The sequence below is a fragment of the Somniosus microcephalus genome, chromosome 7 (assembly GCF_052327205.1).
Source record: "Somniosus microcephalus isolate GS21.2 chromosome 7, FLI_Smic_1.0, whole genome shotgun sequence".
In the NCBI taxonomy this organism is placed as follows: domain Eukaryota; kingdom Metazoa; phylum Chordata; class Chondrichthyes; order Squaliformes; family Somniosidae; genus Somniosus; species Somniosus microcephalus.
Window position 1 is genome coordinate 277,389,048 of NC_140993.1, and position 18,123 is coordinate 277,407,170.

The 18,123-nt window shown below is 46.6% G+C and overlaps 1 protein-coding gene across 7 annotated transcripts in view; it reads right to left on the minus strand.

Moving 5' to 3' along the window:
* The window catches only part of fbxl2 (F-box and leucine-rich repeat protein 2), a 321,753-nt gene that overhangs the window by 79,521 nt on the left and 224,109 nt on the right, over positions 1-18,123 (minus strand). For 6 of the 7 annotated variants that reach the window (XR_015079120.1, XR_015079121.1, XM_085993892.1 and 3 more), the window contains exons 11-12: positions 16,887-16,940; positions 15,058-15,118 (exon numbers count right to left, since the gene is read on the minus strand). Coding sequence is in view for 5 of the 7 variants with exons in the window: in XM_085993892.1 (XP_085850018.1) it covers positions 15,058-15,118; positions 16,887-16,940 (115 nt within the window). In the remaining 2 variants the exon portion in view is untranslated. The remainder of the gene's footprint in view (positions 1-15,057; positions 15,119-16,886; positions 16,941-18,123) is intronic. The other variant, XM_085993893.1, reaches the window with a different exon arrangement.

Here is an 18,123-nt window from a genome sequence, read left to right on the forward strand (position 1 = left end):
AGGGATTATCAACTCATGCGTACGGAAATAATTAATTTCAGTAGGAATCCTGGATGTGATCTAAAACCTGCTTGATCAATGAGTTATATTAAGTAAGGCTGATCAGTATCTGCATTGGACTTTAAAATCATAGAAATTTACAGAACAGAAGGCGGCCCGTCGTGCCTGTGCTGCCTCTTGGAAAGAGCAGTCATTCTTAGTCCCACATCCCCGCTTTTTGTCCGTAACCCTGCAAGTTCCTCATCCTCAAGTACCGTTCAACGCCCTTTTAAAATTATTGATGGAATCAGCTTCCACCACCTCTTCAGGTAGAGCGTGCCAGATCCCGACAACTCAGTGAAAAAAATTCTCATCTCACCTCTAGATCTTTTACCAATTATTTTGAATCTATTACCTGTGTGTTCTGGACCGATGGACTATTTTACATGCAGTAGCACCCTCTGGTGGTGGTTATTGTGTTAGCAGTGTATTTGTATGAAACAGAGGTCATTTGACCTTTGTTCCTTTCTTCCTGTGTGAGGTCATTTGACCTTTGTTCCTTTCTTCCTGCGAGAGGTAATTTGACCTTCGTACCTTTCTTCCTGTGTAACCCAGGAAGTAGAATTCCAGGAAGAACCTGGCAGTAATGGCCGATTCCATAAGGGATTCACAATCCAATGTAATCTGATTTCATGTGTTAGGCCAAGCGCAATATTTGTGAGTATTTTTGTTTGTTAGCATAATAGCAACATTGTCAGAGTAGTATTTTGATAACACTATGTTTATAAAAGGTTAATATTTGATAGTTACAGAAGTGAGTCCAAATGTTAGTTAGTTATACAATTAGTCTATTCTACTGTTGTAAATATGTTATATCTTATGTAATATTGAATGTATAGTACTCAGTTTATGTACAAAACATACTTTGTCTTTGTTTACAGTTTCACAAAAATTGTTCAAGTAAAGGCTTCAAACAGCAAATGGCTTCACGAAGAATTATTTTGAATAAGTGTTTAACTTGCTGGATAACTAGATAGGAGCACGTCTAGCGCGGCCAGTACACCGTGGTTATTGACCCACTTGCCAGAGGGAATAAATTTTCTCTCTCTACTCTATCAAAACCTATCATCTTGAAAACATCTATTAGGTCACCTCTTAACCTTCTCTGTTCCAAGGAGAGCAGTCCTAACTTTTTCAACATCTCCTCTTCCCTGGTAACATCTTGGTATACCCCCTCTGTACCCTTTCTAATGCCTTTATATCTTTCCTAAAGTGTGGTGCCCAGAATTGTTCACAATACTTTCCTGCTCAAGAATATATCCAATTCCCTTTTGAAAGTTACTACTGAGTCTGCTTCCGCCAGCTTTTCAGGCAGCACATCCCAGATCATAACTTGCTGCGTTTTAAAAAATAAAATAAATTAAAAGAAAATTCTCATTTCCTGGCCCCCTAGTTCTTTAGCCAATTACCTTAAATCTGTCCCCTCTGGTTACCGACCCTCCTGCCAGTGGAAAGTTACTCTATATTTACTCCATCAAAACCATTCATGATTTTCAATACCTCTATTAAATCTCCCCTTAGCCTTCTCTGCTACACGAACAATCCCAGTTTCTCTAGTCTCCCCACATAACTGAAGTCCCTCAACCCTGGTACAATTCTAGTAAATCTCTTCTGCACCCTCTCCAAAGCCTTGACATCCTTCCTGAAGTGTAGTGCCCAAAACTGAATACTATACTGCAGTTGAGGCCTATAATTTCCTTGCTTTTATACTCTATGTAACTAAAACAAATTATTTTTTTCACCTCCCATCCCTGTCAAAAAAGTGATGTCACGTTATTTATCCTGATATTTTTAATCACGTGCTATCTCCTGTGTCAGTTTGGTTCCGTTAGCAGCACTTTCACCTTTGAGTCAGAAGATTAGGGGTTCGAGCCCCACTCCAGAAGTGTGAGATAATACATTTGGGGAGGGCCAACAAGGCAAGGGAATGCACAATAAATGGTAGGATACTGAAGTGTAGAGGAATAGAGGGGCCTTGGAGTGCATGTCCACAGATCTCTGAAGGTAGCAAGACAGGTAGGTAAGGTGGTTAAGAAGGCATATGGGACACTTTCCTTTATTAGCCGAGGCATAGAATATAAGAGCAGGGAGGTTATGCTTAAACTGTATAAAACATGAGTTAGGTCACAGCTGGAGTACTGTGTACAGTTCTGGTCACCACACAACAGGAAAGATGTGATTGCACTAGAGAGGGTACAGAGGAGATTTATGAGGATGCACTGGAATTCATTGTTAAGGACGTGGTATCAGGGCACTTAGAAAATCATAACATGATTAGGCAGAGTCAACATGGTTTTATGAAAGGGAACTCGTGTTTGACAAATTTAAGAGTTTTTTGAGGATGAAACAAGCAGGGTAGATAAAGGGGAACCAGTAGATGTAGTATATTTGGATTTCAAAAAGGCATTCGATAAGGTGCCACATAAAAGGTTATTACACAAGATAAGGGCTCATGGGGTTGGGGGTAATGTAGTAGCATGGATCGAGGATTGGTTAACGGACAGAAAACAGAGTGGGGATAAACGGATCTTTTTCAGGTTGGCAGGCTGTAACTAGTGGGATGCAGAAAGGATCAGTGTTGGGGCCTCAGCTATTTACAATCTATATTAATGACCTAAATTAAGGGACCGAGTGTAATGTATCCAGGTTTGCTGATGATACAAAGCTAGGTGGGACAGTAAGCTGTGAGGAGAACACAGAGGGCTCGATTTTAACTCAGGTGCGGGGAATTGTTGGGCTCCCCGAATTTGGTGTATCCCACACGAATCTAAATGGGTTTGTGAGATTGATGCAATTTTCACTCAATTGGCCAATTGATTTCCAACGTGTGGGAACCCTTGGCAATTGAGTATTTCCAGTCAGAAAGTCGCAGAATATGACGTCATCATTGCTGCTGCTTTTAAGGTCCACAGCAAGCCTTGCTTCTTCTGCAGGCTTCCTAACTTCACCATTGAGATGGCACAGGAGGCTGCAGGAGCAATGGCCAGCGGGAGGGCAAGAGCTGCCCCCAAATTTGATGAGGCTTCACTCCAGGCATTGCTGGATGGTGCTACGGCCCACAGGGAGGTCCTGTTCCCTTCTTCAGGGAGGAAGAGGCCTCCCAGTCAGACCAAGGCTGTGTGGCTACAGGTGGCTGGTGAAGTCAACTCCTTGGGGCTCACACGGCGCACCTGGATGCAGTGCAGGAAAAGATTCCATGACCTTCATCGCACTGGAAAAGTAAGTACTGTATGAAGTTTCCATCCCCCTCAATCTGATCCCCATTGCCTTTCCTCACCAGCACTCAGCTTTAGCAATCTCTTCCTCCACATCCCACTTGACACTCACATCCATGCACCGTTACCCATTCCCTCTCTCTCTATGCTCACATTCACGTAACTATTCCACCATGCAGCCCTCACACTCCCTCTCATGCTTTGTACACAACTGACAACACACAGGGAGGGCCCTTGGTCTTGCAACCTCACTCCATCTTTGTCTCCTTCTAAGTATCTATGCTATGCAATCTCTGCACTCACTCCTTCATTCTCACTCAACCTCCACTTGTCTCCCTCATTGCAGGAAAAGAGAGCTCACAACAGGAGAGAGCGAGCCAGGACAGGAGGAGGGCCGCCCTCATTAGCCCAGCTCACCTCCTGGGAGGAAGCCGTCCTGGAGATTGTCGGGGCTGACCTAGATGCGGGAGTTGGGGAAGGAGAGACAGGTGCATCCCCGCAAGCTGGTGACAGAATAGTTTTCCATCTCTCTCATTGACATTGCATGAGTCGCTGATAATGATTCTGAAGCTACATCATATGGACTTATGATCATCTGCAAAATGCAATGTGCATGTAACCTTGGCATCACATCTCTAACTTTTTCCTTGACTCCCCCACAGGACCATCGAGAGCCCCCGTCCACACTGTGCAGGAGGAAGAGCCTGAGCAGCCAGACTCCTCAGAGGAATCTGCAACCTTTGAGGGCGCAGCGTCAGAAGAAATAAGCGCACCCAGCGCAGACACTCACACCTCGGGGGGACCTTCGGGACCTAGAGTAGAGTTGTCACCTGGTGTATCGCAACTCACAAGTGAGCATCAGCAGATTGTGGAGACAGGGACAGCAGTGGAGAGTCCTCGTCGGAGGGCGCAGGAGTCTGCCAGCTCGGCTCAGCTGCATGTCGACCCTCCGCCTCTGGGTCCATCCGTAAGATCAGAGGTGATGGAACTCCAGGCACAGATGCAGGAGTCTCTGGCAGGTTTTGTCTCCAGGGTCGCTGCGAGTATGGAGCGAATGGAAGAGTCCATAGCGAGGATGAGCAGAGCCTTTGTGGAGTCATTGGCGCATGAACGCATCAACATGGAAAGGATGGCTACCTACGTGGAAATGATTGCTGCCTCCGTGGTACGGCTGGCTACGGTAGAGGAGAGGAGGGCTACGGCCATGGAGGTGGTTAGTCGCCAGGGTATGGAAAACATGGTGAGTGTTCAGAATAGAATGACGTCTCTTGAGGAGCGATGGGCATCTATTGAACAGAGAAACCCGACCTTCATGGAAGTCTTTCTGAGTAAGACTGCCATTGCAGATACGGGTCCCCATGGCCCCCCTGATGTGCAGCAAGGTGCTCTCAAGCCACTTGCAGGCACTGAGGGGTACCTGACCCATGAGAGGGAGGTTGGTGGCAGACCTCAAGGAAGTGGGGGCTCCTCTCCACGCGCTCACACTTCCATGCCACTGCAGAGCCCTCGGTCAGAGCCCCGCTGGAGTCCATACCCAACTGAGATAGACGTCTCAACTCCTGCACAGCTGCAGGAGCAGCAGACTGCTGACGAGCCCTCACGGGCTCGCCACCCCAGAGGACGCCCGCCAAAGGTGTTGAGACAGGAGCAGCAGGAAAGTGAGCAAGGGGCCTCCACATCTGCTGAAGCCACAGGGGAACCACTACGTAGGAGCACGCGTAAGAGGAAAATAAAGCACAAATAGTCACAAGGGTTGTCAATTGCGTGAAATGTTGTGTATTCTGTAAAAATGCCATCAGTTGTTTGTTTTGCATAAAAATTCTGATGGCAACTTCTGCAGTTATGGCGTGTGTCATTTCGCGAATGGGGCTGGAGGTCCTCTAATGCCAAGAAGGGAAGGGGAAAAAAAGGCCTCCCATGCTTCTGGTAGATGCCTCAGTTGAGGAAGCGCTGAGTGAGGCTGGCGAGAGGGGTTTCGCAGGAGGTCACACTGGAGAAGTGTGTGAGGCTCCAATCTTCCACAGGTGTGGTTAAGCCTGGTAAAAGTTGCCCCAGGTCTGAAACAACAAAGTCCTGCCACCTGCAAATGATGGCTGATCAAATCTCCTCTTTAATGGTTGACCTGCAGCTGATAGTCAGCAAGCCAATATTGTTCACGCCAGGTTTCACAGGCGTCATCCCCACCAGGCATGTTTTACGTGGGAAAAGGGTTAAACAGGCAAGGGCCTGTTAAAATGGGATTATAAAGGCCAATGAGTGCTGTTTAAGGGCCCTAAAGACCAGTCCCACTTGTTGCAGGTGGGACAGATTCGGGACCATCAGACATGCCTGGGTTAAAATGGCTAGGTGTCGGGAACCAGGCCGGGGGGGGGGGGGGGGGGGGGTCCCGACCCCCAGGTTTTGCGATTTTAACCCCCCACACGTCTCAAAGCCTGCCTGATGGCGGAGTTAAAATCCAGCCCAGAGTCTGCAAAGGGATATAGATAGACTAAGTGAGTGCGCAGTAAGGTGGCAGATGGAGTATAATGTAGGGAAGTGTGAGGTTATTCACTTTGGTAGGAAGAATAGAAAAACAGAATTTTTTTTTTTTTTAAATGGTGAGAAACTTTCAAATGTTGGTGTTTAGAGATTTGGGTGTCCTCGTGCAAGAAACACAGAAAGCTAGCATGCAGGTACAGCAGGCAATAAGGAACTAAGGGGCATAGTCTCAGGATAAGGGGTAGGCTATTTAAGACCAAGATGGGGAGGAATTTCTTCACTTAGAGGGTTGTGAATCTTTGGAATTCTCTGCCCCAGAGGGCTGTGGATGCTGAGTCTTAGGGGTCGATTTTAATTCGGGTGCGGGGAATTGTCGGGTTCCCCGAATTTCGTGTTTCCCACACGAATCTAAATGGGTGTGTGAGATTGATGCAATTTTAACTCAATTGGCTAATTGATTTCCAACGTGTGGGAACCCTTGGCAATTGAGTATTTCCAGTCAGAAAGTCGCAGAATATGACGTCATCATTGCTGCTGCTTTTAAGGTCCACAGCAAGCCTTGCTTCCTCTGCAGGCTTCCAAGCTTTCCCCTTATGATGGCACAGGAGCCTGTAGGAACAATGGCCAGCGGGAGGGCAGGAGCTGCGCCTAAATTTGATGAGGCATCACTGGATGGGGCTAGGGCCCACAGGGAGGTCCTGTTCCCTTCTTCAGGGAGGAAGAGGCCTTCCAGTCAGACCAAGGCTGTGTGGCTACAGGTGGCTGGGGAAGTCAACTCCTTGGGGCTCACACAGCGCACCTGGATGCAGTGCAGGAAAAGATTCCATGACCTTCATCGCAATGGAAAAGTAAGTATGAAGTTTCCATCCCCCTCAATCTGATCCCCATTGCCTTTCCTCACCAGCACTCAGCTTTAGCAATCTCTTCCTCCACATCCCACTTGACACTCACATCCATGCACCCTTAGCCATTCCCCCTCTCTCTATGTTCACATTCACCTAACTATTCGACCATGCAGCCCTCACACTCCCTGTCACTCTGATGCTTTGAACACAACTGACAACACACAGGGAGGGCCCTTGGTCTTGCAACCTCACTCCATCTTTGTCTCCTTCTAAGTATCTATGCTATGCAATCTCTACACTCACTCCTTCATTCTCACTCAACCTCCACTTGTTTCCCTCATTGCAGAAGAGAGCTCACAACAGGAGAGAGCTAGCCAGGACAGGAGGAGGGCCGCCCTCATTAGCCCAGCTCACCCCCTGGGAGGAAGGCGTCCTGGAGATTGTCGGGGCTGATACAGATGCGGGAGTTGGGGAAGGAGAGACAGGTGCATCCCCGCAAGCTGGTGACAGAATAGTTTTCCATCTCTCTCATTGACATTGCATGAGTCGCTGATAATGATTCTGAAGCTACATCATATGGACTTATGATCATCTGCAAAATGCAATGTGCATGTAACCTTGGCATCACATCTCTAACTTTTTCCTTGACTCCCCCACAGGACCATCGAGAGCCCCCGTCCACACTGTGCAGGAGGAAGAGCCTGAGATTCCAGACTCCTCAGAGGAATCTGCAACCTCTGAGGGTGCAGAGTCAGCAGAAATAAGTGCACCCAGCACCAGCGCAGACACTCACACCTCGGGGGGACCTTGGGACATAGAGTAGTGTTGTCACCTGGTGTATCACAGCTCACAAGTGAGCATCAGCAGATTGTGGAGACAGGGACAGCAGTGGAGAGTCCTCGTCGGAGGGCGCAGGAGTCTGCCAGCTCGGCTCAGCTGCATGTCGACCCTCTGTCTCTGGGTCCATCCGTAAGATCAGAGGTGATGGAACTCCATGCACAGATGCAGGAGTCTCTGGCAGGTTTTGTCTCCAGGGTCGCTACGAGTGTGGAGCGAATGGAGGAGTCCATAGCGAACATGAGCAGAGCCTTTGTGGAGTCAGTGGCGCATGAACGCATCAACACGGAAAGGATGGCTACCTACGTTGAAATGACTGCTGCCTCCGTGGTAAGGCTGGCTACGGTAGAGGAGAGGAGGGCTACGGCCAAGGAGGAGGTTAGTCGCCAGGGTATGGAAAACATGGTGAGTGTTCAGAATAGAATGACGTCTCTTGAGGAGCGATGGGCATCTATTGAACAGAGAAACCAGACCTTCATGGAAGTCCTTCTGAGTAGGACTGCCAGTGCAGATACAGGTCCCCACGGCCCCCCTGATGTGCAGCAAGGTGCTCTCAAGCCACTTGCAGGTGTGGAGGAGGAGCCGACCCATGAGAGGGAGGTTGGTGGCAGGCCTCAAGGAAGTGGGGGTTCCTCTCCAAGCGCTCACACTTCCATGCCACTGCAGAGCCCTTGGTCAGAGCCCCGCCGGAGTCCACACCCAAGTGAGATAGACGTCTCAACTCCTGCACAGCCGCAGGAGCAGCAGATTGCTGACGAGCCCGCACAGGCTCGCCACCCCAGAGGACGCCCGCCAAAGGTGTCGAGACAGGAGCAGCAGGAAAGTGAGCAAGGGGCCTCCACATCTGCTGAAGCCACAGGGGAACCACTACGTAGGAGCACGCGTAAGAGGAAAATAAAGCATAAGTAGTCACAAGGGTAGTCACTTGGGTGAAATGTTATGTATTCTGTAAAAATGCCATCAGTTGGTTCTTGTGCATAAAAATTCTGATGGCAACTGTTGCAGTTCTGGCTTGTGTCATTTCGCGAATGGGGCTTAGGATTACTTGCAGTTGTCAGGATGCTGGTCAAATATCTAGGAATCCGCAGGGTTTGGCCATTGTCGATGCTCAGGTAAGCAGCTGCGAGGCAAAAGAGTTTGATTTACTAGGCTAAGCAAATCCGGCCAGGATGAGTGCGTTCCTTGTATCCCGGGCAGCAATGTTCTCGCGTAATGCTGCCGCTTGTTGATGGGTCTCTGCAGGATGCTCGTTTTCGCCCTCCTCCTCATCACCATCATTATCTGAGGAGGGTATGTGAGGAGCTACTTGGTCCTCAGGAATCTGCAAGCCACGACACTGTGCCATGTTGTGGAGTGCACAGCAAACCACGACGATTCTGGAGACCCTGGCTGCTGAGTACTGTAGGGCTCCACCTGATCTATCCAGGCATCTGAAGCGCATCTTCAGCAAGCCGATGGTTTGCTCGATTATGGATCTGGTGGATATGTGGCTGGAGTTGTAGCGCTCCTCAGCTTCGTTGGAGGGTCTCCCCAACGGCGTCATTAGCCAAGTCCTCAGGGGATAGCCCTTGTCTCCAAGTAGCCATCCGTGAAGTTGGTCTGGCGGCCTGAATAGCGGAGGCACACTAGACTGGCGCAGTATGAAGGAGTCATGGCAACTGCCAGGGTACTTGGCACAAACATGCAAAATCTACTTCTTGTGGTCACACACCAGCTGAACGTTAAGGGAGTGGAAGCCCTTGCGGTTGACAAAAATACCTGGATTGCGATGGGGTGCCCTAAGGGCCACATGTGTGCAGTCAATGACGCCCTGCACCCTTGGAAAGTCTGCCAGATGAGCTAATCCAACCGCTCACGCCATCGCATTTGCGCGATCCCTGGTGAAATGGATGTGATTGTGCGCGAGGGCAACAGTTACCTGCGTGATGCAAGTCTGTGCGGCCGACTGGGAGATGCCGCTGATGTCTGCTGATGATCCCTGGAATGAGCCTGAGGCAAAAAAGTTGAGTGTGGTGGTGACTTTGATGGCCACTGGTAAGGAGTGTCCACCTGGTCCTCTGGGCAGCAGGTCTTGCTGTATCATTGCGCAGATGTCAGTCACTACCTGTCGCGAAAGTCGGAGCCGCCTTTGGCACTGCTGCTCAGTCATGTTGAGGTAGCTGACCCTGTGTCTGTAGACCTTATTTGGGGGGTATCTCCTGCGCCGACGAGCTTCCATGCGCTGGCCCCTTCTGGCCTGTGCTGCCTCAGGTGGGTGAGCAGCAGCCTGTCGCTCCTGCTGCTGCTGTTGTTCCTGGTTCTGCTGCTACTGCGCCTGGTGCTTGAGCTCCTCTAATGCCAAGAAGGGAAGGAGAAAAATGGCTCCTATGCTTCTGGCATATGCCTCTGTTGAGGAAGCGCTGAGTGAGGGTGGCGAGAGGAGTTTCCCAGGAGTTCACACTGGAGATGTGTGTGAGGCTCCAACCTTCCACAGGTGTGGTTAAGTCTGGTAAAAGTTGCCCCAGGCCTGAAACAACAAAGTCCTGCCACCTGCAAATGATGACTGATCAAATCTCCTCTTTAATGGTTGACCTGCAGCTGACAGTCAGCAAGCCAATAGTGCTCACGCCAGGTTTCACAGGCGTGATCCCCGCCAGGCGTGTTTTATGTGGAAAAAGGGTTAAAATGCAAGGGCCTGTTAAAATGGCATTATAAAGGCCAATTATTGCTGATTAAGGGCCTTAAAGACCAGTCGCGCCTGTTGGAGGCGGGACTGATTCGGGACCATCAGACACACCTGGGTTAAAATGGCTCGGGATCGGGAACCAGGCAGGGGTGGGGGGGGTTCCGACCCCCAGTTTTTGCGATTTTAACCCCCCACACGCCTCAAAGCCCGCCTGACGGCTGAGTTAAAATCAACCCCTTAGAGTATATTCAAGGCTGAGATAGATAGATTTTTGGACTCTAGGTGAATCAAGGGATATGGAGATTGGGCAGGAAAGTGGAGTTGAGGTCGATAATCAGCCATAATCTTAATGAATGGCGGAGCAGGCTCGAGAGGCCAGATGGCTTACTCCTGCTCCTATTTCCTATGTTCTTATGTTGCCAGGACTGGAGAATTTTAGCTATGAGGAAAGATTGGATAGGCTGGGGTTGCTTTCTTTGGAACAGAGGATGCTATGGGGAGACTTAATTAAGGTGTATAAAATTATGAGGGACCTACATAGAGTGGATAGGAAGGATCTATTTCCCTTAGCAGAGAGGTCAATAATCAGGGGGCATAGATTTAAAGTAATTGGTAGATGGATTAGAGGGGAGTTGAGGAGAACTTTTTTCACCCAGAGGGTGGTGGGGGTCTGGAACTCACTGCCTGAAAGGGCAGAGGCAGAAACCCTCAACGCATTTTAAAAGTACTTGGATATGCACTTGAAGTGCCGTAACCTACAGGGCTACGGACAAAGAGCTGGAAAGTGGGATTAGGCTGAATACCTCTTTTTCAGCCGGCAAAGACACGATGGCCCGAATGGCTTCCTTCTATGCCGTAAATTTCTATGATTCCAGAGCCCGAGCACTAAATCCAGGCTAATCCTTTGGTGCAGTACTAAGGATGGTATAGGAAGTGTCTTTCTGATGTGATGTTAAACCCAGCCCAGGCCTTGCTTGCCTGTTCCACTGGTTTTGGACAGATTAACCCATGTACTGTTTTGAAGAGCAAGATTACCACTACCAAAAACTGGCCATTCATCTCATGACTTTGTGGGATTTTATTGTGTATTGGGCTAAATCAAAACACGAATTTTATGTCACAGGAGCCAAGAGGCCAAAATATAGGTCCCAAAGAGGACCTAGTGGTAGTCACAGGATTAAGGTTCTAGACCCATATAATGAAGCATAAATTAGAAAATGGTACCCAAGGGAATCCAAGAACTGCATTGTGGAGACCACCAATTACTATGTGTACACAGAATGAAGATTCAATTCTGCCACAGGTCTACAAGGTGTTAACTATTAAGATCCAAGAAAACACCAACCGGCTAAACTCATTTGAGGAGGGCAACTGAAAAACAAGGCCATCAACTGTACCAAAGAGAAGACCTTCATCGAAGAAACATTTTTCTCAAGTCAAGTTCTAAAAGGAGCACTAGATTAAACGAACGATTATCTTTACTGTGGAAAAGTGAGGTAAGATCAGTATTTCATAATGGAAGGATATCCAAGAGCTAGTTTGCAAGATGAATATGGGATTACCAGAATCACCATCGTCTCTTCTGATTTTCTAAAGAACAACAAAGACCAGGGGAAAGGGACGATGTGTGTCCTGGAGGAAAAATGAGGGAGCTGGTGATCGGTGATGCAAAGAGGTGTACTGATGGGTAATTCCAAGTCCTGAAATGCACTGGATTACCTCTCATTAGGCTGCACTGTGGAAAAACTCAATATACTGGCTGCTGTATTATCCACCCCAATTTAATTTTGTGCCAAGTGTTATCCCATTGTCAAAGCACCAATATTCATTTATTCTGTACCGAGAACAGGTCCTGCCCTGCTATATATTGCAGTACTGTCGTGGTAACGGTCTAGAGAGACAGTGGCTTGTCTTGAACCACAGATTGAAAGTGGCTGAGACACAAAGATACCATTCAAAGTTTGAGCCTATTGAATTTTGTAGATTCTGTTCAGTGGTCTTGACTCTATTTAACAAAGCCAAGCACCTTGCATGAAACCATCACTTTTGGCTCTCGTCACAAACTCCATGCCAAACAATTTCCTGTCTCACCGAAGTTGGCGATGATTGTGCCTGCACGCCTGAAAAAGGTTTTGCTCCGGATGACTTAATGAGATCCAGAGTTCCATCTACGCTAGCTGGGTCAATGGAGGCCTGAAGGATGACTAGGTAGAAGGTTTGACTGCTATGAGTAGTCTTGCCCTGGCATGATGAAGGAGGCCAACGCCATTGACCAAGACTGTTGGATTCCAATTCCCTTCTCAAAGCAGTCCTCTAAATATAGTATGAGGCCAAGACTACTTTGCCCAGGGCTGGCTAAACTGGGCATCCGGAAGCAACAAGTTCTGTTTTGACTCCAAGTAAGATTTCTTATATTTAATGAAGCTAAGCAACTTGAATCTATTGATTTTGGCCCCCACCAAAAACGTTGTACCCTCACCACCAATGCCACCCCCCTCCTGACCACTGCATCAGGCATAGCCAAACCGTTCATAACCTTGGTGTCGTATTTGACCAAGAGCGGAGTTTCTGACCCCATATCCTCTCTGTCAAAAAGACCACCTACTTCCACCACAATATCATCTGCCTCCACCCGTACCTCAACCTATCATAGAAACATAGAAAAATAGGAGCAGGAGTAGGCCATTTGGCCTTGCTCCGCCATTCAATATGATCATGGCTGATCCTTATCTCAATACCATATTCCCACTCTCTCCCCATACCCCTTAATGCCTTTTGTGTCTAGAAATCTATCTCCTTCTTAAATATATTCAGTGACTTCATGTGGTGCTAAAACCCTCATTCAAGCTTTTGTCACCTGCAGACTCCACCATTCCAATGCTCTGATGGCTGGCCTCCCATCCTACACCATATACTTCAACTCCTCCAAAACGCTGCTGCCTATAACCTGTCCAGCACCAAGTCTAGTTTGTCCAGCACACTTGCAGATCTACAGTGGCTCCCAGTTCCCTCCAAGCCTTAAATTTAAAATTCTCATCCTTGTGTTTAAATCCCTTTGTGGTCTCACCCCTCCCTATCTTTTACCACGCCATGCCCCCCCCCCGCCCAATCACACTTTGTTCCTCTGACTCTGGCCTCCTATGCATCCACATTGGAGCCACACTCTGGCATTCCCTCCCTAAATCCCTTGCCTCTCCACCTCAAAACCAACCTCTGACCAACCTTTTGGTCACCATTTCTAATATTTCTTTTTTTTGGGTCAGCATCCATTTTTTAAAATTAGGCTTCTGTGAAGCACCTAGGGATGTTTTTCTACATTAAAGGCACTATATAAACGCAAGATTGTTGTTGTAGCATATGTTGGAAGCTGTTGTCGGAGGTGCCTTTACAAGGATCTCGCACAAGCTAGTCATGTATATAAGGATAGATGTGCAAGTGTTGCACCTGTAGAAAGTCTACAATTAAAGCAACATTTACTGAATATCCTGGGGGCAAAAGGGTGAAAGTCAGCAATCTGTCCTGGAAGCTGTAAACCTGTAAACTGAACTTGAATGACCAGGCAGAAGTAGAAATCCTTTAGGTCTATTGTGGCCAGTTAGTCACCTGGACCCAGCAACTGAATGATCTGAAGCACCACTAGCACCTTGAACTCCTCTCTTCTGAGGAACTTCTTCAAACATCTGAAATCCAAGATTAGATGGACTCCTCACAATATTTTGGGAACTATTAAATTCTGCCTGCTTCTTAGTCTGGAGAAGCCCATTTTGTCTTGTCTTCTGCTGTATGTGGCAATTACAACTGCAAGGACTGCCACCAGTTCAAGATTCCCAAAGCGGTTGGGAGTGAAGAATTGCACAGAAACATAGGTGCTCAAATTTGACGTACCCTCTGTTGAAAGGGCAGTTATCCACTCACTTCACTTCATCAACATCTGGTTCCAACTCCCAGCTGCCTCGAAAGGCTAATGGATCTCTGGGGCAGGACCTTCACGCTAGACTAAGTGTTGTGGGAGGGACATTTTAGCGAAGTTTACTGCATTCTCAGACAGAGAAATTAATGGAGTTAAAACCTCTAGTCAATAATGCCAAGAGATACCTGCACCCTCTCTGTGCATGGGGCCCTGGATAACCATACAAACCCTTAGCAGAGGTAGGAAGTTGTGAGAGTGACCAAGACCTACAGTGAACAGGAGACAATGGCTTTGAGCTCCTGTAGTACTTAGAAGTTTAACATCTATGAGGGTGACTACCAAGAAAGGTTCCGAGCCTTGAGGGGGGAAAAGGGTTAAGAAAGAGCAGGAGAGTTCACCCAAGCTGTATTATGCTGACAGAGGCACCAATGTCAGTCAGGAAGTTGACTAGCAAACTACCTGAGACAATTGGTCCTGATCAGCACCAGTAAGTCCAACTGCTGCACTATGGACCCATTGAGCCCAATAAGTGAAGTTCTGGTGGGCACAAGTTCAAACGTTAAGACAGATCCACAGCAATGTTTCTCATGCTTTGAGAAGAATCAGTGTAAAAAGTTGTCTAGGCATGTGGCACATGGTGGAACAAAGACAAATTCAGTAGAACAATGACAAGAGGCAAATACCAGCAAATAACAACTTTTCACAAATGCAGGAAGAGAAGATAATAATTTATCAGAATAATTACATGACGGTTTAATTGGTGCAGGGAAAAGCAAACTCATGTCTTGGGGGTTTGGTTCCATTAATATACTGCACAGTAGCAGCAAAGTTCACATGGACAATGCTCCCCGATGTCATGACCATGTTAAAACTTCCAAGTTTGCCTTTTGATTTACCCCTAACAAAAATGGTACAGATGCATGCCTACTCCACCAGTGAGGACATCATGACTGATTAAGAATTCAATTGTTCCACTATAGTAAACGATATTTCACACATGCGCACAAAATTGCTACAATCTGTGAAAAACAAGACTGCCAAGAGTGTGCATCTCAAAAAAAAACTTACCCTTGCTAAAACTGTAAAGCCAGCATCTGTCAAATGCGAACATCGTGCTACCTCCAAGATCCTGAAAGAATTACAACAGCACTCATAAATCATTTCTAAATTCAGTCCTCAAAATATTACAGGAGTGAAATTCTTCTTTAATCTGCATGTTCTTCTATAATTAACGATGAGTTAACAAAATTGCAGCAATGTACAAATTGAAACATGGGATTTCTGTGAGCAAAATTTTGTTGGCTGGTCATTAATTATGGAGAAAAACAGGTATTTGCCCGCTTTTCGTTAAGATCAATTTCAATCACTGTCAATGCACTTCAAACCTGCAGTGATTATTAGGGGGCATGTGAACCACATATCTTTCTTAGTATAAAGTGGTTTCTATTATCAACCCAACATCAGCTGAGCAATAAAAGTACAGAATATCTTTTATAAAGAATAATTTATCTTTTGCTCATACTAAGGTACAACTGTACTGTCCTACTTGCACTTCCTCTTCCCTGTACTGAAACCAACATTCAAGGGGGAAGTGCAACGAGGACTTTCTGGAGGCCAAGCTGGTTGCAGTACTGGAAGTGCTTACAAGTGGAATAGACACTTCGCCATGCAGTCACAGAGCATAATTAAACCCAACGTTTCCTGATTACAAACACTGCATACTTTTGACTCAAGAAAATATACATGTGCTCACAGCTCATTTCTTCAACCCAAATTCAGAGCCCAAAAATCGGAACACCCAACGAGTCTTGTGTTACCAGAACGCATCGACTTTAAAGGGATACAATTATAAAATCAAAGGTTAGTAAATTCTTTAGGTTAAGAATGACCATGCTGAATATTACTGAGTAAACAGTAGGTGGGAGAAAGCAGAGTGCTCAAAATAGGTAAGAAATTATCTAGAGATTCCCCACAGCCAAGGGGCTCAATGCACTGCCAGGTGCCCTACTAAGCCACACAGAAGAAGGTGGTCTTAGTTTTAATACCCTCTTGGTGTTGAGTTGGTGAATCTCAGCTGGAACATCAGTAAAGGTGCTACAATTTTTCTCAGCCATTTACATTTTAAAAAATCAGCCAGGGTTCCTGCTCAAGTGATCTTTCAACAGCATCATCACAGAGTCCCCAACAAACATCCTGGGTGCCACCATTGACCAGAAGCAAAATTGGAAGAGCCATATCAACAAGAAAAGGCTGGGTACTCTGCAATGAGTGACTCAACTCTTAACGCTACCACATCTCTCCACCTTCTATGAGGCTCAAGTCAGGTGTGATGAAATACCCACCACTCGCCTCATGGGCACAACGCAACAACATTCAAGAAGTTTGACACCTTCCAGGACAAATCAGTTCAGTTGATCAGTGCTAGTCACTGATTTCAATCTCCTCTCCCAGCATACTAGCAACAGAACGCACTGCAGCAACTTACCAAGCTTACTTTAACAACGCTTCCCAGTCCTGCAACCTCTACCACAGAGAAGAACAGGAACAGCAACTTCATGGGAACACCATCACCTGCACTTCATCCTGACTGGACATAAATAGTAATTCCTTCATCGTTGCTGGGTCAAAATTCTGGAATTCCCTACTCAACGCCATCATGGAGGCATCATCACCACAAAGACTGCAGTGGTTCAAGGAGAAAGCCACCACTGACTTCTCATGGCAACGAGAGATGGGTAATAAATCCAAGCTTGTCAGCGTCGCCCACATCCCGAGAATGAAGAAACCTGTGCTAAGACTATGTACTGTGAGAGAACACAGGCAAGAACTCAGCTACAATACATTCCATTGTATAGTAGCCAACAGCTATTATCAAGATAAACAGATGATTAACGCACTTGAAGGAGATATTAGAAGGTTGCTGGCATCTGTGGGACCATACCTCAAAAAGACTTGTAAGAAAAAGAGGGAGAAAAAGATGGAAAATTAGGGAAAAATTGACTTATTTGCATCTAATGACTGGATTAGAACCCACTCCTGAATGATGGGCTAAAGGTCCTTTCTTACAGTTTCTAGGATTTTAAACTACACATCTTTAGTTCTATGTCTGATGCAAGCGTAGAGAATTCCTTCTAAATCGTAATGTTACCAAATCTACACAATTTTACCAGTCACTGTTAAATTGATTTTATCTATTTTTAAAAGCAGCTAATCTTAAACACAAGCGCATGATTTTATTTAGCAACAAGACATGGCCATTAGGTTCAATAAGTATGTCCATACTCAGTTAATCTCAATTCCATCTACTCATGTCACCACATCCCTCAATCTCTTCTCTCTAATAATAGTCGTTTCGCCACCCATTTGTACTATTGGCTTTAGTGGCCTCTCGAGTCACTTATTCTATACTGCCCTTTATGGAAGAAAAGATTTCCCGATTTCCTTGTTATTCTGGATTTCTTTTTAAACTTGTGTTCCTTCCATTAGTGCTCAACTTGCCTGTAGCAGCTATGTCAATTCCCTTCATGATTTTGAGAACTTCAGTTAGGTCATCTCAAATTCTTCCCTCTTCCTTATCCTTCCCTCATAACTCCAATTCATGATACACAGAATCATCATTAAAGTTCATTTCTGTACACTGAAGTGCAGTAATCCTCTGATTAGGTGACCAACTGGATATTGTTTACCAAATAGGAGATTAACCAACATTGTTTATATCCTATCCCTTGTGAATGTTTCCTCAAGGAAGTTACATCAAAATGGACAAACACTGGATGGCCTGGATTTTGCGGTGGGTAGTGACGGCAAACTGTCAGCGCTGACCATCATTATCCCTCTGAAACGGACCGTAACTTCAGGATTTAGTGCATGCGCATCTAAACATGCAAACGTCTGCCCTTGTTGACAGTAGGCTCCCGAGGTATGGAAAGTGGTCCACGTTGTCCAAGGCCTTGTCGTGGATTTTGATAATCGGGGGGCAGCACTGTGTGGCGGGGGCAGGTTGGTAGAGGACCTTTGTCTTAGGCCCATGCTCTCATATGCTTCGGTGAAGGTGTTTACGATGATTTGGAGTTCGACCTCCAAGTGAGCGCAGACGCAAGCATCGTCTGCATACTGTAATTTGACGACAGAGGA